Raw genomic sequence first — 27,165 nt, forward strand, 5'->3', positions numbered from 1 at the left:
GATTAATGCCAGTAAAAATAAATTATATATATATTTAAAAAAAATAACTATGGCATGGATGATTGGATTTGTGATGAGTTCCGTGTTTTCCTGCCCTCTCTGTGACAACTACGTGATGACTCATAATTAGTGAGGTCAGAGACAACCTAACAAAGCTACTGTTGTTATTGTGAGGTAACGTCACTACCGAAACTCACCAAACACTCTGGACACACTAAATAAGTTGACGGGCAGAATATCGTGCACCCCTCATGCAGAGAACAAAGTAGCGCTTAGTAAATGCTAGAGGTGCTGTCTGTCTCGATCTCGATCTCGGTCTCGGTCTCGGTCTCGATCTCGGTCTCGGTCTCTGTCTCTGTCTCTGTCTCTGTCTCTGTCTCTGTCTCTGTCTCTGTCTCTGTCTCTGTCTCTGTCTCTGTCTCTGTCTCTGTCTCTGTCTGCCTGTCTGTCTGTCTGTCTGTCTGTCTGTGTGCTGCTAATACCTGAAACCCCAAACTGCTGAAATGTGTCAGATGATTAAAGACCCATTCTTCCTGTGTTCCTACTTCCTACCCAGCCCTAACCCAGGCTGTTGAGGTGCCATAAGGGCCTCTTCCTAACCGAGCCCTAACCCAGGCTGTTGAGGTGCCATAAGGGCCTCTTCCTAACCGAGCCCTAACCCAGGCTGTTGAGGTGCCATAAGGGCCTCTTCCTAACCGAGCCCTAACCCAGGCTGTTGAGGTGCCATAATGGCCTCATTCATTCCAGAAGCTCTGACCAGCGGGGGGGGGATCATGAGCAGTGGAACTATGTCTGACCCACTGATCACTACAGCATTATTCTGTGGTGCGTTACTAATATATCGCAGCGCATCTTCACTTTCCCCTGTCCATTTGTGTATCTTCTGTTGTTGTCACATTCTCTTTTCCTAGTAGCAATACTTCCTAATTAACAAATGTGCTCTGGATTAGTGTTGGTGATGGCTATAAAGGTTTATTAGCAATCCATTGAGTGAAGGTAGTGGGAGAGACAAGCCCTGGCACCAACAGAAGCCCTACGATCAATAAACTCCCCCAAACCTCCCTCACACACACAGCTGTGTCAGTGGCTGACTAGCACATTTAGTCATTAATATCTCAAAATTGACTACAGTCAGGAGTTGGTGGTGGGGGGAGGGTGCACTGAAAAGTGCTGAAAATTGAATGAGGTTTTTCTCCCTCTAATTCGTTTTTTGGAGTGCATAAAGCCCATTAAACTTTGAAGAGGGGACACTACTTACTCATGCATTCAATACTGCAATCCATTTCCTATCCTAACCAACATATATTTTTCATTTCAGACATGAACCACTGAACTAAGACGGACAAAGTACTGCAATAAGCTCACGTGGCGAGCTCTATTCCCCCACCACCAAAAAATCTCAATCATGGCACCCAAATGGCTGGTGGTATTTGTCCTTTTTCTACACTCTGGGACTAACAATGCATTCCCCATGGCCCCGACCAAGCTCCCCCCTGAGACAGGCACCTACAGGGTCACAGACACCAGCCTCACTCATCTCACAGTGCACAGCCGGACGGGAGAGGTCTATGTGGGAGCAGTGAACCGGGTCTTCAAGCTGTCTGCCAACCTAACAGAGCTGCGTTCACACACGACTGGCCCGGTGGAAGACAACGCCAAATGTTACCCCCCTCCCAGCGTACGAGCCTGTGCACACAAACTGGAGTTCTCTGACAACGTCAACAAGTTGCTGCTGGTTGATTACGCTGGCGACCGCCTGGTAGCATGTGGGAGCATCTGGCAGGGCGTGTGTCAGTTCCTGCGGCTGGAGGACCTCTTCAAGCTGGGAGAGCCCCACCACCGCAAGGAGCACTACCTCTCTGGAGCAAGGGAGGCCGACGGCATGGCAGGAGTGGTGGTTGACAGAACAGAAGGGAAGTGGAAGAATGAGAAGAAGGGGAGCAGCCGGCTGTTCATCGGGGCAGCCATCGATGGCAAGTCAGAGTATTTCCCTACCCTGTCCAGCCGTAAGCTGGTCACTGATGAAGAGAGTGTTAACATGTTCAGTCTGGTCTACCAGGACGAGTTTGTGTCCTCACAAATCAAGATACCCTCCGACACCCTGTCCCTCTACCCAGCGTTTGACATCTACTACGTGTATGGATTCTCCAGCCGTACCTACGTCTACTTTCTGACGTTGCAGCTGGACACACAGCTCACCCAGATGGATGCCACCGGTGAAAAGTTCTTCACCTCTAAGATAGTGCGGATGTGTTCCAACGACACCGAGTTCTATTCTTACGTGGAGTTCCCCTTGGGCTGCACCAAGGATGGGGTGGAGTACCGGCTGGTCCAGTCCGCCTACAAGCACCGTCCTGGTCGGATGCTGGCCCAGGCCTTGGGGCTGTCTGAGGACGAGGATGTGCTGTTTGTGGTGTTCTCCCAGGGCCAGAAGAACCGGGCCAACCCGCCTCGGGAAACAGTCCTGTGTCTCTTTACCCTGCATCAGATCAACCTGGCCATGAGGGAGAGGATCAAGTCCTGCTACCGTGGGGAGGGCAAGCTGTCCCTGCCCTGGCTGCTCAACAAGGAGCTCCCCTGCATCAACACGGTGAGTCATCACCATTTCATTTGAGTAATTCCGCTCAAATCAAGTACTTCTATCCAGCCTCAGGCCCCAGCCCCAGAGGAGGCAATATTCTGCTGGGTTTACTTGCATATTTCATCCATACCTCATTAACTTCAATAGCCCAAATGCTCCATGAATATATTGAAACATTTGACAGGCTTGCAAACACGTTCTAGGCATAGGATATCCTAGCTACTCTCCACCTTATGACGCTTTATGACCAGTCTTTTGGTATTTCTACATCCAGAATCGTATTTAGAGTGAATATACAACATGAAAAGTCCCAGCTGATCTATACTATGTTTGATAAATTGAATAATTTATATTCCAGTAAACTTTATCTGGGATAAAACCATAAAACAGAGCAGTTTATCTCTATGGAGGGTTATCTCCTATGAAGCTGACTCCAGTCATATCACTGTACTGTAGTATTATGAGGCAACTCATGAAACATACAGTTAAGTAGTGATCCATCTAAATACTGTACAGCAGGCAAGGTATTTAAACGGATTCATATTATAAAAGGGTACCTCTCTCAAGGATTTAAATCAAGAACAGTTGAAGAGCTACTGCCAAAACCGTACTTGTATATTTATAAGATGTTCTGTCAAGGTTTGTGCAGAAAGTTACATTTTCCTCCCTCCTTGTGCTCTACTGGCTGATGGCACCCGAAACCCACCGCGTTAGTTTTTAGGGCAGAGCAGAGAGGAGAACGATGAGTATCAGTAACTGACCTGGATCCCATAAGGAAGGCGTGGATTGTTTTTATTAGGAGCAACAGGACTCCCCGCAGCTGATGCAAATCTGCTCTTGATTATGGCCTGCTTCATGGATATCATTAGTCCCTTCTCATGCGCAGCAATAGCCCTTGACCACATAATGAGAGGGTGCGTGCCAGACTCTGGCCCTGGACTTGTTTGATATAGTTATCCTTCATAAGGGCTCAACAACAACAATCGTTTGTTCCTCTGACGCCGGCATGTTTTTAGTTGACACATAGCCAGCCTAGCAATGTACAGTGAGGGAAAAAAAGTATTTGATCCCCTGCTGATTTTGTACGTTTGCCCACTGACAAAGAAATGATCAGTCTATAATTTTAATGGTAGGTTTATTTGAACAGTGAGAGACAGAATAACATTAAAAATATCCAGAAAAACGCATGTCAAAAATGTTATAAATTGATTTGCATTTTAATGAGGGAAATAAGTATTTGACCCCCTCTCAATCAGAAAGATTTCTGGCTCCCAGTTGTCTTTTTATACAGGTAACGAGCTGAGATTAGGAGCATTCTCTTAAAGGGAGTTTAACTCAACTCGCCGTGTTTGGAGGAGGAGGAATGCTGCCAATGACCCCAAGAACACCATCCCCACCGTCAAACATGGAGGTGGAAACATTATGCTTTGGGGGTGTTTTTCTGCTAAAGGGACAGGACAACTTCACCGCATCAAAGGGACGATGGACGGGGCCATGTACCGTCAAATCTTGGGTGAGAACCTCCTTCCCTCAGCCAGGGCATTGAAAATGGGTCGTGGATGGGTATTCCAGCATGACAATGACCCAGAACACACGGCCAAGGCAACAAAGGAGTGGCTCAAGAAGAAGCACACTAAGGTCCTGGAGTAGCCTAGCCAGTCTCCAGACCTTAATCCCATAGAAAATCTGTGGAGGGAGCTGAAGGTTCGAGTTGCCAAACGTCAGCCTCGAAACCTTAATGACTTGGAGAAGATCTGCAAAGAGGAGTGGGACAAAATCCCTCCTGAGATGTGTGCAAACCTGGTGGCCAACTACAAGAAACGTCTGACCTCTGTGATTGCCAACAAGGGTTTTGCCACCAAGTACTAAGTCATGTTTTGCAGAGGGGTCAAATACTTATTTCCCTCATTAAAATGCAAATCAATTTATAACATTTTTGACATGCGTTTTTCTGGATTTGTTTGTTGTTATTCTGTCTGTCACTGTTCAAATAAACCTACCATTAAAATTATAGACTGATCATTTCTTTGTCAGTGGACAAACGTACAAAATCAGCAGGGGATCAAATACTTTTTTCCCTCACATGCCAAGAATGTGCAGTTTCATCGGCGCTCAGAGGAGTGTTTCTTATTACATTTCTTATCTTAGTAATTGATGGCATGTTCATGTTTCTTTATGTATCTTAGAGGTGTAGTGAAAGCTCCCAAATTCTATTAGCGTTTTGTGTATTCCAAGCCCTAAATGATTAAATAGGCTGCATTTGATCCAAAACCTTGATACATTCTGAACATTGTCCCGTTCTTGTTTTGTTTTGCAGCCGAAGCAGATCGGTGATGACTTCTGTGGGCTGGTGTTGAACCAACCTCTGGGGGGTCTTCAGGGGATAGAGGGGATCCCTCTCTATGATGACCGCGTGGACGGCATGGGAGCGGTGACAGCCTACACCTATGGAGACCACTCAGTAGTGTTTGTGGGAACCCGAAGCGGACACCTCAAAAAGGTAAGGGAGACATTCTGATTCTTTCTGTTCAGTTGGGCCGATCAATTATTCCCCGGAAGCCGTGTTAGAATTCTCTACATGAAGGCTTACAAGGTGTTGGAGGCAGAGATGGGATTTCACCGAACACCAACCGCTTTGTCAGATTTATTTTGCACTGTGATTCAATATTTGTAGAACATTGCATGATACAGTATAGAATGCTTTTTCGGTCAAAAGCAGGATTGAATATACCATGAAATTGCTAGTGGAAGCCATGGAGGTCTTTTCTCAGTTTACTCTATAAAAGCTTCATGAAAATCAATGATCTTTCTCTGGTTTGGGACTTTTTGTTGTATAGATATGGCCTTTCTGACTTGAGTTGGCGGTAGAATATGCTCAGCCTCCATCTTCTTCTGCATGGATTTATTTTTGGTTTCTGCTCTGCTGGGAGTTGACACAATGTTATAATCATGGCTCAGTCATTTAAAATAGATGAAGAACATCAGCAGTTAGTCATTCTGGGTTGAAATGCTGGGTACATTATATTCAACGCAAGCTTGTTTTCTCAAAATTATGTTTAAAATCCACGGTTATTTATTTTAGGATACCTCTGCCCTAGTTGCACTTAATTTCTGAAAAAGTGACATCAATGGGTCTTATGACATCAACTCTATAGAACGCTTAAGTTCTTATTACTCTGTTGAATTCATTGTAGTTCTACATGTTATGCATTATAGCCTTTTTGATTTATATATGTATTGCGATTTTTCATCACACCGCCTCATGTGGATCTATGGTTTCCATCCAGTGTGTCAACCTCAGACTAACTTAGAGACAGAGTGATAGTAGAGCACTGACCAATGACTTCTAGGATTCATTTAAAGTCGATAATGATTTTGTCCTTTCATAACTGTCATTGAAAAGTAAAAACACTTATTGGAATACCATCTTGAAGGACTTGGAATGCCATCTAGAATTTTGGACAATTTTTGAATGATATCACCACTGAATATGGCGATGACTGGAGAGGGATACATATGATGCTATTTCTGTCACTCTCCATTGGTTTTGTGGACAGGAGAACGTAGTTTGGCGCTCTACCAGAGAGAATCATGGTCTACCCCCACAATGTTCAATGAAAAGAAAAACACCCCATGACTCACCCTGACCTCTGTGCCCACTGTTTAGAACAATAACAATATTCCCAATGGTGCTACTGAGAAATGATGCCCTCACTTTCCTGCTCAGCCAACTCCAAAATATCAATTCTCCTCTAGTGTTCTATTAGATTAGAACTAGTGTGTGCTATTGCCTATCTTTGAGTATCAAGTCACTTAGTCTGCTTGCTCTGCCTTTTAAATAAAAGCCTGAGATTGGATGAGAAGAAATGTTTATAGTACAACAGTAAGATAATATTTGTATTTTTATTGGAATCAATAATCATTCTCTTATAAATGCCCCAGTCCCTCGTCCTTGTATATGTTCATTGGGTGGTCTGTTGTGTTGATTCTGCAGGATGAAGTTCGAGTTAACCATCTCATATGAGAGAAGTTCGATGAGATGTAGGGCAGGATCTAGAGACTGACTTAGCTACTTTTCACTTGTCACAGTAATTATAATGAATTACACCCACCATCCTATTCCCAGATCAGAAATTAAACTGTGCTCACATACACACTAAAAAGCATGGGCTTAGTTAGAATGTCTTCTCCTTGGAGAGTAGTCTTGTGTTTTGTTTTCTATTCCAGTTATTTATGAGGTCCCCTGTTGATACATGTCTCAATATATTCCCTACCTCCATCTTCTTGCTTGTTGCTAAAATGACTGGGTCACAAGGCTATGTCTACAAGCCGAGTTTGGAGTATTTAGCCATACTGATGACAGTGTCTGTCAAGATGATTCAGTACTTAATATGTTTAAATGATCTGCATTGATAATACAGAAAGATATTTAGGATAATCTCTCTGCACATTTTCCCATCTCATGTTTTTAAGATGCTGCTTTCCCCCCCCCCCCCACTTAAATACACTTGTCTTAAATGCAGATCATCATCATGAATTCATTGGGTGTATTAAAAACTGTAATTTGCATTATTTGCTAACACAATTCGAGGGGGTTGGGGTTTATTTAATTTGTGAGTGGATTATGTGGTTGTGGTGCATGTATTATTGTGAAAGAAAAAGCAGGAGACTGCAAAGGCCAAGCCCTGGCAGGGAAGTCAAATGTTCACACAATCTAAAAAGGGCTTATTCACACCAGCCACTGGCTGCTTTGGTTTTAAGCTCAATCTCAATAGAAACCAAATAGATAGGTTGCATTACAGTTACACTTAATAGAAAGTGGATATTGCACACGTTTCATCCTGTGGGTGTTATGTTTTTAATGTTTTCCAGTGAAATGCTGCTCTGAGGGATAGCTTGTTGTGGCCCAGTGTGGAGTATTAGACTACCTGCCACAATAGGGAGCTAGAGAATGCAGGAGGAGGCTGTATAATCGCACCATATTTCCTCTCAGAATGGCTTGTTTGTTTTGGCAAGAGAATAGAGAACACAAGCCGCTTTCTGGAGCCATGCGGAAATTACCCATGAGCCCCTAGTATTTCCTGTCCCCTACCAATGGGTTTCACAGTGGCATATGTAGGAGAGAGGAACCAGCGTTAGGTCTAACTGAGATTAGGCTATTATATAAAAATAATTATTATTTTGTGGTGAAAATGGAGCTGAGCGGTGCTTTGAATGTATTTGTATTGATTTGTAAGATGATCCTTTCAGGCAAACACAAAGGGAAATCCTAATTATAAGGTTATAATTATGAGTGTACGATGATTGCATCTGATTGATTTGATTTTGCACCTGTACTCTTGTGCAGGTAATGAACAGCTGTGTCCTTGTTTGGAATTCTGCTAATTCTATTACACACTATTGGATACGACTGTGACACCAAGCAAGATGCATTCAGCTGAAACAACTGTAATGTAATCAACGGTTTGCAAAAAGTATTGAAATGTTGCATCATTTCCTCTCCGGGTCCAAGTACACCTCCCCATCACCACTGTGGAGGCTGCAGTGAGATATATATTACTGCTGAAATAGGAAAAGGCCTTTCTGGATCACATAGTCTGAGTCAGCAACAGGCTGTGTATGAGACCGAGGTTGTCAGGTGTATTTTATTGCTTGTGCTGGTGTGGTGCCACTGCTGATGTTATTATGTGTGTGTGTGTGTGTGTGTGTGCATAGACTTTTCTATTTTTTTAATGCTAGCCATCTTGTCTCAACTTCCATAGTGAATTCATGCAAATCAAGTTTCCATGACAGTTTTTAATATTTAATCATTTTAATCATTTGTTTTAATATGAAATGCCAAGCAATGGTTTGTTTTGATGTTGGCTTTTCATAATGCTGGAAATATTTAATAGCTGGGACTCAATAATAAATACTACCATAAGCTAAGATATTGACTATATTATAAAGATTCAACATTTTACGGTATTGGCAATCCAAAGGACAGTAGTGATGAGGGAGAAAAATCGATACACTTACATATCGCAATATTATTTTGGATGATATTATATTGATACTTTGACTCCAAGTAACGATTTGTAAAAAATATAATAAAATTACAGACATATTGTATCGGCACCTAAGTATCATGAGAATACCGTATCATGAGGTCGGTCCCTGGCAATTCCCACCCATATAGGACAGTCAGTAAGATCTGACCATCCTACAGGTTACCCCCTTAACAGTTTATATGTACAGCAGTAGACAAGCTGTACAGGTCAGGTGTTACCTTTATGACATGGTCTGCACCCCCATGTCTCCTGTTCTATTCTCCCTGCATCTGTCCAGAGTGGTGTCAGCCTCAAATTGGAATGGGAGCTAATTCAGCAGTATAAATCAGTGTTGGGTGAATGGGCTGTGGAGCATGCCAGGGCCTAGATTTACGAGCCGTCCCGGCCCATGGCAGGTTTGATCGTGGGGAAATCTGTTTGCCGTAAATCCCCCGGTACAGAACAAGGCTGAGTGATGTTATGTCTGGAGAGCAGGGGCCATTGTTCTCCATGTGTTGTTGCAAGGGGAGTGTTCTCTCACATGTACGGGAGAGTTCTGAAGAGCTTTTGCTACAATATCTCTGTCAGATCGTTGTTGTGTGGAAAGGTGCCGTTTTATGCCAAGTGTATTATATTTCTATGGCATACATTTTTGCTTTATTTGTCGCTTTTGATTCTGTTTGGAAGGTGTTCTTATGGTTAAGAAAGAATTCCTGCACTTGTGCTGCTTTTCATTGACCTTTTCAAGGTTGTCGAGCAATTCAAGCGTTGTCTCACAAAATATATGGTTGGTGATTCATAGAAATTGCTAAGCAATCAGCCTTTCCAAGGGTCGAGGGATCAAGTGAATTTCTGACAGGTTTTAGATCCTCAGAATCTTGTATTGAATCTGAAAAACACTAACCACTAACCAGCTATTCATGAACTAGAGATTCCTCTGTCTTTTTCTAGAGGCCTCAGTTCCAGAGTCCATGTTTATACTACATACAGTTGCAGTCAAATATACTGGCACCTTCGCACTTCGCACTATTAACAATTTATTCCAAAATAAGTTACAATTGAAAAAAACATTTGGTGTTAGCACATTTATTTGTTTGATTTACAACTGAACAGGACCAATATCCTTTTTAATAGATTTTTCACTTTAAAGAATAAAAAAATTGCCTGGTCTTAATTATTCAGAATTAAAATAAATGTTGTTGGAGGCAAGTGATTCTCGTTTACTGTGTAATTGATCTCAGCTGTGGTAAGTTGCATGTGCCTACCGGGTAAAAATAGCCATTCAACCCGTTTTGAAAAGAAGAAACAAAACGTTCTGCTCCGTTGCAGTTTGTAAAGTGCAAGGGTGCCAATTTATATATTTTACCAGAACTGTAACTACATTGTAGACAAGCTCTCTGTTGCCCCAGTGGACTGACTACCCAACACATGAGTAGCAGACTAGTAGCAGACCTCTCAGCAGTTCCCATCGGCTTTGCCATGCCCAGAGTGAGCTGTTGTTCTGTTTGACAGGAGCACAGGGAGAGGGAGAACCAGAGAGGGATGTCGCTCATGTGGTGGTGAGAATGGAGAGGGGAGAGCTGTTAAACAGTAGAGAGTTTTAGATGTGGTGGGGGGAAAATAGCTTCCAGATGTGTATCCCATTCTCTCTACCCATCTTTCCTTCTGTATTTAAGACCAGATGTACAGACTATACATACACTACCAGTCAAATGTTTGGACACACCTACTCATTCAAGGGTTTTTCTTTATTTAAAAATTTTTTTACATTGTAGAATAATAGTGAAGACATCAAAACTATGAAATAACACATATGGAATCATGTAGTAACCACAAAAGTGTTAAACAAATCAACATATATTTTATATTTGAGATTCTTCAAACAGCCACCCTTTGCCTTGATGACAGCTTTGCACACTCTTGGCATTCTCTCAACCAGCTTCATGAGGTAGTCACCTGAAATGCATTTCAATTAACAGGTGTGCCTTCTTAAAAGTTAATTTGAGGAATTTATTTCCTTCTTAATGTGTTTGAGCCAATCAGCTGTGTTGTGACAAGGTAGGGTTGGTATACAGAAGATAGCCCTATTTGGTAAAAGACCAAGTCCATATTATGGCAAGAACAGCTCAAATAAGCAAAGAGAAACGACACTCCATCATTACTTTAAGACATAGGGAACATTTCAAGAACTTCGAAAGTTCAGTCGCAAAAACCATCAAACGCTGTGCTGAAACTGGCTCTCATGAGGACCGCCACAGGAAAGGAAGACCCACAGTTACCTCTGCTGCAGAGGATAAGTTCATTAGAGTTAACTGCACCTCAGAAATTGCAGCCCAAATAAATGCTTCACATAGTTCAAGTAACAGACACATCTCAACATCAACTGTTCAGAGGGGACTGTGTGAATCAGGCCTTCATGGTCGAAATTGCTGCAAAGAAACCACTACTAAAGGACACCAATAAGAAGAAGAGACCTGCTTGTGCCAAGAAAGACGAGTGATGTACATTAGACTGGTGGAAATTTGTCCTTTAGTCTGGAGTCCAAGTTGGAGATTTTTGGTTCAAACTGCTGTGTCTTGTGAGACGCGGTGTGGGTGAATGGATGATCTCCGCATGTGTGGTTCCCACCGTAAAGCATGGAGGAGGAGGTGTTATGGTGTGGGGGTGCTTTGTTGGTGACACTGTCTGTGATTTATTTAGAATTCAAGGCACACTTAACCAGCGTGGCTAGCACATCATTCTGCAGCGATACGCCATCCCATCTGGTTTGGGCTTAGTGGGACTATCATTTGTTTTTCAACAGGACAATGACCCAACACACCTCCAGGCTGTGTAAGGGCTATTTTACCAAGAAGGAGAGTGATGGAGTGCTGCATCAGATGACCTGGCATCCACAATCCCCCGACCTCAACCCAATTGAGATGGTTTGGGATGAGTCGGACGGCAGAGTGAAGGAAAAGCATATGCTCAGCATGTGGGAACTCCTTCAAGACTGTTGGAAAAGCATTCCAGGTGAAGCTGGATGAGTTAATGCCAAGAGTGTGCAAAGCTGTCATCAAAGACAAAGGGTGGCTATTTGAAGAATCTCAAATATAAAATATATTTTGATTTGTTTAACACTTTTTTGGTTACTACATGATTCTATATGTGTTATTTCATAGTTTTGATGTCTTCACTATTATTCTACAATGTAAAAAATTGTAAAAATAAAGAAAAAGCCTTGAATGAGTAGGTGTGTCCAAACTTTTGACTGGTACTGTGTATATATATATATATATATATATATATATATATATATATATATATATATATATATATATATATATATATATATATATATATATATATATACAGTGAGAGAAAAAAGTATTTGATCCCCTGCTGATTTTGTACGTTTGCCCACTGACAAAGACATGATCAGTCTATAATTTGAATGGTAGGTTTATTTGAACAGTGAGAGACAGAATAACAACAACAAAATCCAGAAAAACGCATGTCAAAAATGTTATAATTTGATTTGCATTTTAATGAGGGAAATAAGTATTTGACCCCTCTGCAAAACATGACTTAGTACTTGGTGGCAAAACCCTTGTTGGCAATCACAGATGTCAGATGGTTCTTGTAGTTGGCCACCAGGTTTGCACACATCTCAGCAGGGATTTTGTCCCACTCCACTTTGCAGATCTTCTCCAAGTCATTAAGGTTTCGAGCCTGACGTTTGCCAAAGAGATCGATTTTGGTCTCATCTGACCACAACACTTTCACCCAGTTCTCCTTTGAATCATTCAGATGTTCGTTGGCAAACTTCAGACGGGCCAGTATACAGTGGGGGGGAAAAGTATTCAGTCAGCCACCAATTGTGCAAGTTCTCCCACTTAAAAAGATGAGAGAGGCCTGTAATTTTCATCATAGGTACACGTCAACTATGACAGACAAATTGAGATTTTTTTTTCTCCAGAAAATCACATTGTAGGATTTTTTATTAATTTATTTGCAAATTATGGTGGAAAATAAGTATTTGGTCACCTACAAACAAGCAAGATTTCTGGCTCTCACAGACCTGTAACTTCTTCTTTAAGAGGCTCCTCTGTCCTCCACTCATTACCTGTATTAATGGCACCTGTTTGAACTTGTTATCAGTATAAAAGACACCTGTCCACAACCTCAAACAGTCACACTCCAAACTCCACTATGGCCAAGACCAAAGAGCTGTCAAAGGACACCAGAAACTAAATTGTAGACCTGCACCAGGCTGGGAAGACTGAATCTGCAATAGGTAAGCAGCTTGGTTTGAAGAAATCAACTGTGGGAGCAATTATTAGGAAATGGAAGACATACAAGACCACTGATAATCTCCCTCGATCTGGGGCTCCACGCAAGATCTCACCCCGTGGGGTCAAAATGATCACAAGAACGGTGAGCAAAAATCCCAGAACCACACGGGGGGACCTAGTGAATGACCTGCAGAGAGCTGGGACCAAAGTAACAAAGAATCAGTAACACACTACGCCGCCAGGGACTCAAATCCTGCAGTGCCAGACGTGTCCCCCTGCTTAAGCCAGTACATGTCCAGGCCCGTCTGAAGTTTGCTAGAGTGCATTTGGATGATCCAGAAGAGGATTGGGAGAATGTCATATGGGCAGATGAAACCAAAATATAACTTTTTGGTAAAAACTCAACTCGTCGTGTTTGGAGGACAAAGAATGCTGAGTTGCATCCAAAGAACACCATACCTACTGTGAAGCATGGGGGTGGAAACATCATGCTTTGGGGCTGTTTTTCTGCAAAGGGACCAGGACGACTGATCAGTGTAAAGGAAAGAATGAATGGGGCCATGTATCGTGAGATTTTGAGTGAAAACCTCCTTCCATCAGCAAGGGCATTGAAGATGAAACGTGGCTGGGTCTTTCAGCATGACAATGATCCCAAACACACCGCCCAGGCAACGAAGGAGTGGCTTCGTAAGAAGCATTTCAAGGTCCTGGAGTGGCCTAGCCAGTCTCCAGATCTCAACCCCATAGAAAATCTTTGTAGGGAGTTGAATGTCCGTGTTGCCCAGCGACAGCCCCAAAACACCACTGCTCTAGAGGAGATCTGCATGCAGGAATGGGCCAAAATACCAGCAACAGTGTGTGAAAGCCGTGTGAAGACTTACAGAAAACGTTTGACCTGTGTCATTGCCAACAAAGGGTATATAACAAAGTATTGAGAAACTTTTGTTAATGACCAAATACTTATTTTCCACCATAATTTGCAAATAAATTCATTAAAAATCCTACAATGTGATTTTCTGGATTTTTCTTCTCATTTTGTCTGTCGTAGTTGACATGTACCTATGATGAAAATTACAGGCCTCTCTCATCTTTTTAAGTGGGAGAACTTGCACAATTGGTGGCTGACTAAATACTTTTTTTCCCCACTGTATGTGTTTTCTTGAGCAGGGGGACCTTGCGGGCGCTGCAGGATTTCAGTCCTTCACGGCGTAGTGTGTTACCAATTGTTTTCTTTGTGACTATGGTCCCAGCTGCCTTGAGATCATTGACAAGATCCTCCCATGTAGTTCTGGGCTGATTCATTTACATTACATTACATTTTAGTCATTTAGCAGACTCTCTTATCCAGAGCGACTTACAGTTAGTGAATACATTATTTTTTTATTATTTTTTCATTATTATTATTATTATTATTATTTTTATTTTTATACTGCCCCCCCCCCCCCCCCCCGTGGGAATCAAACCCACAACCCTGGCGTTGCAAACGCCATGCTCTATCAACTGAGCTACATCCCTGCCGGCCATTCCCTCCCCTACCCTGGACGACGCTGGGCCAATTGTGCGCCGCCCATGAGTCCCCCGGTCGCGGCCGGCTGCGACAGAGCCTGGTGGCACAGTTAGCACTGCGATGCAGTGCCTTAGACCACTGCGCCGTTCTCATGATCATTGCAACTCCACAAGGTAAGATCTTGCATGGAGCCCCAGGCTGAGGGAGATTGACCGTTATTTTGTGTTTCTTCCATTTGCGAATAATCGCACCAACTGTTGTCACCTTCTCACCAAGCTTCTTGGCGATGGTCTTGTAGCCCATTCCAGCCTTGTGTAGGTCTACAATCTTGTCCTTGACATCCTTGGAGAGCTCTTTGGTTTTGGCCATGGTGGAGAGTTTGGAATCTGATTGATTGATTGCTTCTGTGGCAGGTGTCTTTTATACAGGTAACAAACTGAGATTAGGAGCACTCCCTTTAAGAGTGTGCTCCTAATATCAGCTCGTTACCTGTATAAAAGACTCCTGGGAGCCAGAAATCTTTCTGATTGAGAGGGGGTCAAATACTTATTTCCCTCATTAAAATACAAATACATTTATAACATTTTTGACATGCATTTTTCTGGATTTTTTTGTTGTTATTCTGTCTCTCACTGTTCAAATAAACCTACCATTAAAATTATAGACTGATCATTTCTTTGTCAGTGGGCAAACGTACAAAATCAGCAGGGGATCAAATACTTTTTTCCCTCACTGTATATATATATAATATGTATAAGTGATGTTGCTGATGGAAGAGCAAAGTGTGTGTCACAAAGTGGGCTTGTATTTTCTCTATACTCTATACATAAAAGGGTTACTGAGTTTAAAAAAATAAATAAATGGCGTGGCTAAAATGAGAATTGAATCCTTCACTGCCATGACATTGTTCACTGCTGTAGTAGACTGCTACTACTACTGAACAGTACATATCTTGTGTTGTTGTTTATCTCTCATTATAATCTCTCAAGAATAATCTCTTTACCACTCTGATCTATCTGACACAGGTTCAAATCAAATCAAGCTTTATTTATACAGCACATTTCAGACATGGAATGCAACGCAATGTGCTTCACAGGAAAAAAAAACAAATAAAAAACGATGACAGTAAAAGCTGAATTATTTACTACACAACAAACATAAGATACCAAACAAAATAAGTGGTTATGTGTTGTGTTTGGGGAATACGCCTCTTTGGGCAAGCTGCCCAAATCTGTCCCTCTTGGATATGCCCTCATCTGCGCATTTTCTTTTCTATAATTGAATGGCGTGCCTCTCATAACTTCATTTAAGGTCAGTGCTGCCATCATCGTAAATGCACAATGTTTAGGAGCAACACTTAAGCACCTGTGTCTGGCTGTCTGCTATAAAGGCTCAGTCCTGCCTTATCCTGGTGAGTCAGAACCTGCCTCCCTCCTGGTGAGTCAGAACCTGCCTCCCTCCTGGTGAGTCAGAACCTGCCTCCCTCCTGGTGAGTCAGAACCTGCCTCCCTCCTGGTGAGTCAGAACCTGCCTTCCTCCTGGTGAGTCAGAACCTGCCTCCCTCCTGGTGAGTCAGAACCTGCCTCCCTCCTGGTGAGTCAGAACCTGCCTCCCTCCTGGTGAGTCAGAACCTGCCTCCCTCCTGGTGAGTCAGAACCTGCCTCCCTCCTGGTGAGTCAGAACCTGCCTTCTGTAGCAGGGAAACATTACACTTTATCTTTACTACTGTGTAGGCTATTCCGTCAGGAACGGAAACAGTTTCTGAAATCTTTGACAAGAAAATGATGTGTATTTTTTCAGTTGGTCAGGACACAGTGTAACTGTAAAGCCTGGCTTTGCCTGCCAGACACATTTTGTCATTCCGCTGCTGTCCTGCTGTCTTTCAGTCTCTGTTTGCAGGCTCTAGCATCAGGCTGGAAGTAACCTTGGGAGTCTGCTGGGGAAATGATCCAGCAGGTTTATCATTTGTCTTCTTCCTCTGAGGCCCCCACATCAACTCCCTGCTGTTTCTGGACTCCCCAAAACGATGAAAGGTTGATAAATAAGTGAGGCATGCTGAAATTGCATGAATATGTTTGTAGAGGCTCAGGCACACCCCTTTTATAAGTTGTTAATGATAGGCTAATACTTTTGTAGATACACTGTAGTTACAGTGCATTCAGGAAGTATTCAGACCCCTTGACTTTTTCCACATTTTGTTACGTTACAGCCTTATTCTACAATGGATTAAATAAAAAAAATGTCCTCAGCAATCAACACACAATATCCCATAATGACAAAGCGAAAACAGGTTTTTAGAAATGTTTGCAAATGTATTACAAATAAAAACAGTAATACCTTATTTACATAAGTATTCAGACCCTTTGCTCTGAGACTCGAGATTAAGCTCAGGTGCATCCTCTTTCCATTGATCATCTTGAGATGTTTCTACAACTTGATTGGAGTCCACCTGTGGTAAATTAAATTGATTGGACATGATTTGAAAAGGCACACACCTGTCTATGTAAGGTCCCACAGTTGACAGTGCATGTCAGAGCAAAAACCAAGCCATGAGGTCGAAGGAATTGTCTGTAGACCTCAGAGACAGGATTGTGTCAAGGCACAGATCTGGGGAAGGGTACCAAAAAATGTCTGCAGCATTGAAGGTCGCCAAAGAACACAGTGGCCTCCATCATTCTTAAATGGAAGAAGTTTGGAACCACCAAGACTCTTCCTAGAGCTGGCCGCCTGGCCAAACTGAGCAATCGGGGGAGAAGGGCCTTGGTGAGGGAGGTGACCAAGAACCCGATGGTCAGTCTGATAGAGCTCTAGAGTTCCTCTGTGGAGATGGGAGAACCTTCCTGAAGGACAACCATCTCTGCAGCACTCCACCAATCAGGCCTTTATGGTAGAGTGGCCAGACGGAAGCCACTCCTCAGTAAAAGGTACATGACAGCCCTTTTGGAGTTTGCCAAAAGGCACCTAAAGGATTCTCAGACCATGAGAAAAAATATGATCTTGTCTGATGAAACCAATATTGAACTCTTTGGCCTGAATGCCAAGCGCCACATCTAGAGGAAACCTGGCACCATCCCTACGGTGAAGCATGGTGGTGGCAGCATCATGCTGTGGGGATGTTTTTCAGCAGCAGGGACTGGAAGACTAGTCAGTACCTCAGACTGGGGTGAAGGTTCACCTTCCAACAGGATAACGACCCTAAGCACACAGCCAAGACAACGCAGGAGTGGCTACGGGACAAGTCTCGGAATGTCCTTGAGTGGCCCAGCCAGAGCCCGGACTTGAACCCGATCTAACATTTCTGGAGAGACCTGAAAATAACTGTGCAGCAATGCTCCCCATCCAACCTGACAGAGCTTGAGAGGATCTGCAGAGAAGAATTTGAGAAACTCCACAAATACAGGTGTGCCAAGCTTGTAGCGTCATACCCAAAAAGACTCGAGGCTGTAATCGCTGCCAAAGGTGCTTCAATAAAGTACTGAGTAAAGGGTCTGAATACTTATGTAAATGTGATATTTCAGTTTTTTTATTTTTTATAAATTAGCAAACATTTCTAAAAACCTGTTTTTGCTTTGTTATTATGGGGTATTGTGTGTAGACTAATGCATTTTAGAAGGCTGTAACCTTACAAAATGTGGAAAAGTCAAAGGGTCTGAATACTTTCCAAAGTTACTGTATGTGCTGTGTTTGAGACAGACCATCATTCATTTGTCGTTAACTATTAACATCTCTCCACTACCCATGATTCTATTTTCCTGTAAAAAAAAAAAAAGAATGTTGCCGTTTAAGTTGCAGCATGTGTGTGAAATGTCTTGGCAACCGAGAGTCCCGAATTATGAACATGGTACTTTACTTGACCTTCAATGAACACTGTTTTGGTAAATGTAGAAATTGAGGGGTCTTGTGAAATGTCCTTGCAAATGTTCCCCTCATCACATGGGCTGATTAGAGATGAGTTATTTAATAAAGAGGCCAACAAAGACAAGCTCTGTCTCTCTGACCTGTATGATACTACTACACACAACAAAACACCCTGACCAACACTGGCCTTATTCACTCCCCACCACTCTACAGACGACCCTGCCGTGCATTGTGACAGAGTATGTCAAACCTCCACATACCTGCTAATGCTGTAAATGCATCAACATTCCTCCAGAGTTAGATGGTCAAATGGTTATGTTGAAAAGGTTTGGAGGGTGTAGTACAGAATGACATGGGCAGAAGTGAGGTCGGATGTTAGGCCTAGTTACATCTCTGCTACTGTAATGGAATGTCTTATTGGTCATCTGTGTCTTGTTGTGGCGAGTGTGTCCAGATAAAGCTAGCACAATTACCGTATAACTGTGTAACTGACGGTTATGGATGAAGACCATCATGAAAATATAATAACTGCTGACTGAAGACGGGACGGCAGGGCATTCATGCGGTTGAGTCCGTTTCTGCGGTAACATGGACTCTTAACAACATGATGACTCCCGAGTGGCGCAGTGGTCTAAGGCACTGCATCGCAGTGCTAGCTGTGCCACTAGAGATCCTGGTTCGAGTTCAGGCTCTGTCGCAGCCGGCCGCGACCGGGAGACCCATGGGCGGCGCACAATTGGTCCAGCGTCGTCCAAGGTAGGGGAGGGTTTGGCCGGCAGGGATGTGGGTTTGTTTCCCACGGGGGGCCAGTATAAAAAAAATAAAAAATAAACATGTATGCATTCACTAACTGTAAGTCGCTCTGGATAAGAGCGTCTGCTAAAGGACTAAAATGTAAATGAATCTTTGTTGCTCCTTGCTAAAACAAGCAAGGTGTTGTAGCAAACGAGTCTGCGGTTGCCTAGGCAACACCCCCCACAATGCAGAAGCAGCACACATAGAAAATAGAATTAATAGAACGGGCTTGGAACCTCTAACCCTGGCAATTTGACTGGTAAACTCATGGATACACTCACAATGCCTGCCTGGTATTGTGATGCAATAATTTCCATGGTAATTTAAAATGTTCATTCATATGATGTTAACTGATGTGGCTGATGCAGGACTGTATTTTTTATTTTATTGTTTTCTATTCCAACGGTTATTACGATGACCGTGGTCATTTGGCTGGCCAATTACCGTCATCCAAAATTCCCTGACCGTCACAGCCCTATGTCCAGACAGACTGTCTCATAAGAAAACATAATTGGACATGGTTTCTTCCAAGGACAGAATACAGAAAGATTAGGAATCATAAAGTACTAAACAAGCTTTCTGTGAATACAGTGTGGATTAAGTGTGGCTTTTTTAGATAGTTGGGCCAAAAACGCTGATTTAATAATAACGCTCCCTTTACGTTAACCTATTTTCATTTAATTATACATAACTCCCTATTTAAGGGAGTGACCCAAGGCTATGGTTAGGCTTTGGCTTATAAAATGGGCTGACCACCCCATTTTGGCAAGTCACTATCACTAGACTATTTATATGTTTTGTTTCATGTAATATTTGTCTACTTTGCTTTTCTAGTGCTTCTGTGAAGGAAGGAAACTGGATATTTTGAGACTGACATGGTTTGTCCAAGGTAACTAGCGTTGGTTTATTCCTGCGATCATGTTGGAGGCAGAGAGCTAATTGGAAGAGACAGATGGTGAAAAGACTCACCAGACACTGGCCTATTTCAACAACAGCCAACTTTAATCCTGCTCTAAATGACCAAGCAGACACCTTTAATCCTGTTCTAAATGACCAAGCAGACACCTTTAATCCTGTTCTAAATGAACAAGCAGACACCTTTAATCCTGTTCTAAATGACCAAGCAGACACCTTTAATCCTGTTCTAAATGACCAAGCAGACACCTTTAATCCTGTTCTAAATGACCAAGCAGACACCTTTAATCCTGCTCTAAATGACCAAGCAGACACCTTTAATCCTGTTCTAAATGACCAAGCAGACACCTTTAATCCTGTTCTAAATGACCAAGCAGACACCTTTAATCCTGCTCTAAATGACCAAGCAGACACCTTTAATCCTGTTCTAAATGACCAAGCAGACACCTTTAATCCTGCTCTAAATGAACAAGCAGACACCTTTAATCCTGTTCTAAATGAACAAGCAGACACCTTTAATCCTGTTCTAAATGACCAAGCTGACACTTTAATTTAAGGCTTATTACAACCTATACACGTTGGAGTTGAGTGTATGTGTAAACATCCCAAATACGTTTTATTGGATAAATATGTACAGTGTCTTGCGAAAGTATTCACCCCCCTTGGCATTTTTCCTATTTTGTTGCCTTACAACCAGGAATTAAAATGGAATTTTGGGGGGTTTGTATCATTTGATGTACACAACATGTCTACCTCTTAGAAGTTGCAAAATATTTTATATTGTGACACAAACAAGAAATAAGACAGAAAAACAGAAAACTTGAAAGTGCATAACTATTCACCCCCCCAAAGTTAATATTTGTAGAGCCACCTTTTGCAGCAATTACAGTTGCAAGTCTCTTGGGGTATGTCTCTATAAGCTTGGCACATCTAGCCACTGGGATTTCTGCCCATTCTTCAAGGCAAAACTGCTCCAGCTCTTTCAAGTTGGATGGGTTCCGCTGGTATACAGCAATCTTTTAGTCATACCACAGATTCTCAACTGGATTGAGGTCTGGGCTTTGACTAGGCCATTCCAAGACATTTAAATGTTTTCCCTTAAACCACTAGAGTGTTGCTTTAGCAGTATGCTTAGGGTCATTGTCAGGTTTGTTGTGGTGGCATATTCTTTAAATTTTTTAATAATGGATTTAATGGTGCTCCATGGGATGTTCAAAGTTTTGGATATTTTTTCATAACCCAACCCTGATCTGTACTTCTCCACAACTTTGTCCCTGAACTGTTTGGAGAGCTCCTTGGTCTTCATGGTGCCGCTTGCTTGGTGGTGCCCCTTGCTTAGTGGTGTTGCAAACTCTGGGGCCTTTCAGAACAGGTATATATATACTGAGATCATGTGACAGATCATGTGACACTTAGATTGCACACAGGTGGACTTTATTTAACTAATTATGTGACTTCTGAAGGTAATTGATTGCACCAGATCTTATTTAGGGGATTCATAGCAAAGGGGTGAATACTTATGCACGCACCACTTTTTCGTTATTAATTTTTTATACTTTTTTTAAAACAAGTTATTTTTTTCATTTCACTTCACCAATTTTGACTATTTTGTGTATGTCCATTACATGAAATCCAAATAAAAATCCATTTCAATTACAGGTTGTAATGCAACAAAATAGGAAAAATGCCAAGGGGGATGAATACTTTTGCAAGGCACTGTAAGCAATACCAGATTGTACATAACTACATTTACATTTTACATTTTAGTCATTTAGCAGATGCTCTTATCCAGAGCGACTTACTGTTGTTAGTGCATTAATCTTAAGATAGCTAGGTGAGACAACCACATATCACAGAAGTCCGTTTTTCCTCAATAAAGAAGGTATCTGCAAAGTCAGTGCTAGTAGAAAAAGACAAGTGCAAGTTAATATTATTATTATTATTTTTTTTAATGTTTTTTGGGGGGGGGGATAAGACTGAGATGTCGTATTTAAATGTGTATGAAGGGATTCATACAGATCCTCCAATTGAATTGAACAGTAAGCTATCCATTCCCCTAACCCAACTTCCCATTCCCTCCCTCTGCACGACGGACACGGAACCTGTAACCTGTTGTCTTCACGTGCTGCCTGGCTGGCCAGCTGGCCTCTCCTCATCTCATGGGAGGCTTGTTCTCAGTTTCTCCCTCCATTTTGTTGTTGAGTCAGAATGCTGTTCTCAGTCAGTGTGTGGTGTAGCAGCAGTTTCAGATGTCTGATGTCAGTGGTAGGGGATTGTGGGATATGTATCTGGGGACCTCAGAGAGCAAGGGGTGAAAGTGGATTTTGCTCAGCGACTTTTTAAGCCAGGCACCTGGAACTAGGTCATTTTCCCAGAAAGAAAAGAACGAATTGAAGAATGAGTTGGGATGGGAGGGAGGGGAGGGGAATGGAGGGGAGAGGGGTATTTCTCTAGAAGACTGATTTGAGCAGTGAAGTGAATGCCAAAAAAAGGGGTTGGGGGGTGTATTGGGCTCATAACCTGTACAGAAATATATTTTCGATTATTGTTTATTGACACATATTTCTGGGTCTAAACATGGCATGATGGCTAGGCCTACATAAGAGCTATGTTTGGTGTATCAAACAATAAATGCATCAAATGCAATCACATTTACCTATTGATATTCTATTTAAAGGTGTCTGCTTGACTACCTTTAGTTTCAAGTTAGTCAGAAATAGAATGAGTTGGTTTTTCTCGCTTTTGTAACCCCTGTTTCTCTGAGGAGAGGGACAAGCAAAGACCGAAGACAATCATTGTGGAAAAATAAAAAGGAGCTGTGAATTTGTCACTAGGAGAATTGTAGGCTAGCTTTTGACGATCATGAAAAGGGTAGTGATGAAATCTGTGAAATGAATCAGTTTAGTATTTCTGATCATTCTGTGATTACTGCTCCATTGTCTCTGGGGAAGTTGAAGGCAGGAAACACTCCTCCATGGAGCACTGTAACGGGGAAACAAAGGTCTGTCTGTCCGTCTGTGTGATGGTTCTAATAGTGCTACGTATAAAACCTGCTTCATTAAGTCTTCTGCTTCTTCTTCCTCACTGGTGATGTCCTTGATAATATATAGGCTTCTGACAGTTTGGGCTGGGTCATCACATTATTCTGATAAGAGGGTTTATATTAAAGTCTCTAAAGTTTTATACAAGACACATACTGCATGTACACTGCGAGTGGAATCTGATTCATGTATTTGTTGTTACAGTGCCTTCGGAAAGTATTCAGATCCCTTGACCTTTCCACATTTTGTTACGTTACAGCCTTATTCTAAAATTGATTAAATTGTTTTTTTCCCTCATCAATCTACACACAATACCCCATCATGTCAAAGCAAAAACAGGTTTTTAGAAATTGTTGCTAATTTATTAAAAATAGAAAACTGAAATATCACATTTACATAAGTATTCTGACCCTTTACTCAGTATTTTGTTGAAGCACCTTTGGCAGCGATTACAGCATCGAGTCTTCTTGGGTATGATTCTACAAGTTTGGCAAACTTGTATTTGGGGAGTTTCTCCCATTCTTCTCTGCAGATCCTCTCAAGCTCTATCAGGTTGGATGGGGAGCGTTGCTGCACAGCTATTTTCAGGTCTCTCCAGGGATGTTCGATCGGGTTCAAGTCCGGGCTCACTGTACTTTGCTCCGTTCATCTTTCCCTCGATCCTGACTAGTCTCCCAGTCCCTGCCGCTGAAAAACATCCCCACAGCATGATGCTGCCACCACCCTGCTTCACCGTAGGGATGGTGCCAGGTTTCCTCCAGACGTGACACTTGGCATTCAGGCCAAAGAGTTCAATCTTAGTTTCATCAGACCAGAGAATCTTGTTTCTCATGGTCTGAGAGTCTTTAGGTGCCTTTTGGCAAACTCCAAGTGGGCTGTCATGTGCCTTTTACTGAGGAGTGGCTTCCGTTTGGCCACTCTACCATAAAGGCCTGATTGGTGGAGTGCTGCAGAGATGGTTGTCCTTCTGGAAGGTTCTCCCATCTCCACAGATGAACTCTACATTTTAGTCATTTTAGCAGACACTCTTATCCAGAGAGACTTACAGTTAGTGAGTGCATACATTTTTTTCATACTCTAGAGCTCTTTCAGAGTGACCATCGGGTTCTTGGTCCCTGACCTCCCTGACCAAGGCCCTATTGCTCAGTTTGGCCGGGCGGCCAGCTCTATAATAATAATAATAATATGCCATTTAGCAGACGCTTTTATCCAAAGCGACTTACAGTCATGCGTGCATACATTTTTGTGTATGGGTGGTCCTGGGGATCGAACCCACTACCTTGGCGTTACAAGCGCCGTGCTCTACCAGCTGAGCTACAGAGGACCACAGCTCTAGGAAGAGTCTTGGTGGTTCCAAACTTCTTCCATTTAAGAATGATGGAGGCCACTTTGTTCTTGGGGACCTTCAACGCTGCAGACATTTTTTGGTATCCTTCCCCAGATCTGTGGTTTGACACAATCCTGTCTTGGAGCTCTACGGACAATTCCTTCGACCTCATTGCTTGGTTTTTGCTCTGACATGCACTGTCAACTGTGGGACCTTACATAGACAGGTGTGTGCCTTTCCAAATCATGTCCAATCAATTGAATTTACCACAGGTGGACTCCAATCAAGTGCACCTGAGCTCAGTTTCGAGTCTCATAGCAAATGGTCTGAATACTTATGTAAATAATGTATTTCTGTGTTTTAGTTTTAATACATTTGCAAAACATTCTAAAAACCTTTTTTATTTAATCCATTTTAGAATAAGGCTGTAACGTAACAAAATGTGGGAAAAGTCAAGGCGTCTGAATACTTTCCGAAGGCACTGTACATAAAGAACAGGAAGATAATGCAGATTCACACATTCCAGGAGATGTTTTGTGCAAATTGCATTTACCAGATTTATTTTTTCCTATGGTAGATCCAAGACTAGTGTTTCAACAATACGACACGAAAATCCTCTCATCAAAATGCTGATCAGCTCCATACACTGAATGTTATTGCTGCTTGTTTGGAGCTAGATGGAGCGGAGGGACAGTCATTTCCTTACAGTAATTAATTACCTCAGCACTGCTTTCCTGTTCTGTCGGTGTTCAGTGTTTAGTATGCTGAGCAGTAGGATGTGACAGCTGCCCTCACCATTGTTGCCTGGGATAGATTTCTAAATGAATCATGCAATCTTGAAAAGCGTTGCTTAATGGCAGTTTGCACAGTAGATTAGACAGACCCCAGTCCCCTTGCTCCCAGATTAGATAGTGGTGCAGCGATTCGTCTCTCTGCTGCTAAAGATGCAGCAGCGTTGACACTGTTTAGATACTGTAAATGAGTTCTCCTGGTTGAGATATAGTGCTAGGAACACCTGAGAGGGAAAATTTTTTAATTGACCATTTACATTGGTTGGAAACAGCTGCTATAGTGGACTCCCGTGTTCTTTTAATGTCGTGCTCTTACTGTACTGTATCCACGGCCGAGGCCTTCGGTCCAGCCCCGGGCCGTGCTGCTGCTTGTTTTCTTAATCAACACCCCAGACAGAGGCAGAGACGAAGGGTCACCGTTTCTCAGTGCAGTTAGCAGAAACACCCCTGACCTCTGTGTGCGCCTGATGATTTGTTGGCCGTTGTGCTCAGCCTTGTGCTGTCCGAGTTTATCTACGCCGAGCAGATCTGCTGTGTGTTCCGCTCCGTGGGGGAAATGCTGTTCCAGCCATGGGTGAGCTGGTGCCTCTGGCCCTGAGCGCCGCTAGCCCGGTCCTCTGTTTGCACAGCTTTAATCGCCATTTTGCTCACATGGCCTCTGTTAGCGTGTCATCACCTCATCCACAGCACAGCCTCACAGTTTTTATTGTTTAGTTTTGGGCCCTGAGAGTTAAATGTGACCTTGGGTTTTTTAATTGCCCTTGTAATGATCTGAACATCCTTTTTTAAATGTGTTTTTGCCTTCCCCTCTGATGTTGTACATCATCTGTGAAGATGACAAATCAAGGCCTTGTCTTCTTTCGTATAATTATTATTTTCCATGTATTTGTTCGATAACTATTGATTACCCTTCCTAGCGCACAGACAGGACATGCCAGATGCCTGTGTGCCCCAGATGATTTTTCCGCCTTCCCATGAGGTGTAATCATATCCTGCTGGCAGTGTCATATTGGTTGTCTCCCCATCAACCTCCGTTCCCCACCCCCGCCGTCTGCGTCCTACCCGTCAGTCCACGGCTTAATCAGCCCTGACTGGCTCTTTCTTAAAGTGCATTGTGGGGTGCACATTCCCTGTGGGAGAGCTGACAGTCGCCCTAAGTAACTACAGTGTTCTCCAGCACCTCTATAGAGTATCGTGCTGCTACACGGTCGCTCCTGTCTACTCAGCCTCCTTTGTCTTCACAGCATCACTATGACAGAGTACATTGATAAAAGAGACACACCGTCAGTGAGGCATTATGAGCTTCTAATAGTATGTGTCCAATTCTTTCCCCTAATGTTGCGTTTATGGCACTAACTGCTAATGGCATTGTCAGGCTGAACAGTCGTTTGAACGGGGAGAGGACGTTGATGTCTGTGCAAACCTCTCACCATCAAAGTCCCCCCCCCCCCCACACACACACAAGGCAGGATGGTAGCTTGGAAGGATTTGCAGGAGTGGGACGGTGTGGTTTATGACAACATTTTATTCATTCAGTTGTGAAACCATTCAACAACAAAACAATCTGTTTCAGATACAGATGTAGGATCTTAATTTGAGCCAGTTTGCTACAGCAGAAAAATAATCCTGAGCAACAGGAAATGTGAATTATTATGTGGATTATAATTAATGGACATTTTTGTAGGGTTTGAAACATTTTTCATAAGGGAAAATCAAGTATGAAAATTACAAAACTTCAGAAGCCTTTTTAAACCGCAAATACACCACAAGTTTTAAATGTCCTGCATTGCAGGAAAGTTCCCCTGCAACAAGGTGATCAAATTAAGATCCTACATCTGCATGAGCCTTAAGCCCTAGATTTAGCTTTTTTAAATGTTTATTTCACCGCACGTGAAATACGTGTCTTGTGCTTGGTCTGCTTTGTGCCATTTAATGTTATGACCATTTCTGTCTCCACATGAGAATTTACTGGTGTACAGGAAACAAGGTACAGAAATAGCGAGAGACAGGTCCTGTCTTCTGTCAGCGGAGAAACCCAGTCTGTCTC

General features: G+C 42.6%; 1 protein-coding gene across 1 annotated transcript in view; it reads left to right on the plus strand.

The window, feature by feature from the left end:
* Positions 1-1,405: 1,405 nt before the first annotated feature.
* The window catches only part of plxna3 (plexin A3), a gene marked incomplete at both ends in the record, with an annotated part of 147,307 nt that continues 121,547 nt past the window's right edge, over positions 1,406-27,165 (plus strand). The window contains 2 exon segments of the mRNA XM_084186683.1: positions 1,406-2,590; positions 4,899-5,081. Coding sequence (XP_084042809.1) covers positions 1,406-2,590; positions 4,899-5,081 — 1,368 coding nt within the window.

This window comes from Coregonus lavaretus (genome assembly GCF_964263955.1).
Source record: "Coregonus lavaretus genome assembly, chromosome: 22".
Classification (NCBI taxonomy): domain Eukaryota; kingdom Metazoa; phylum Chordata; class Actinopteri; order Salmoniformes; family Salmonidae; genus Coregonus; species Coregonus lavaretus.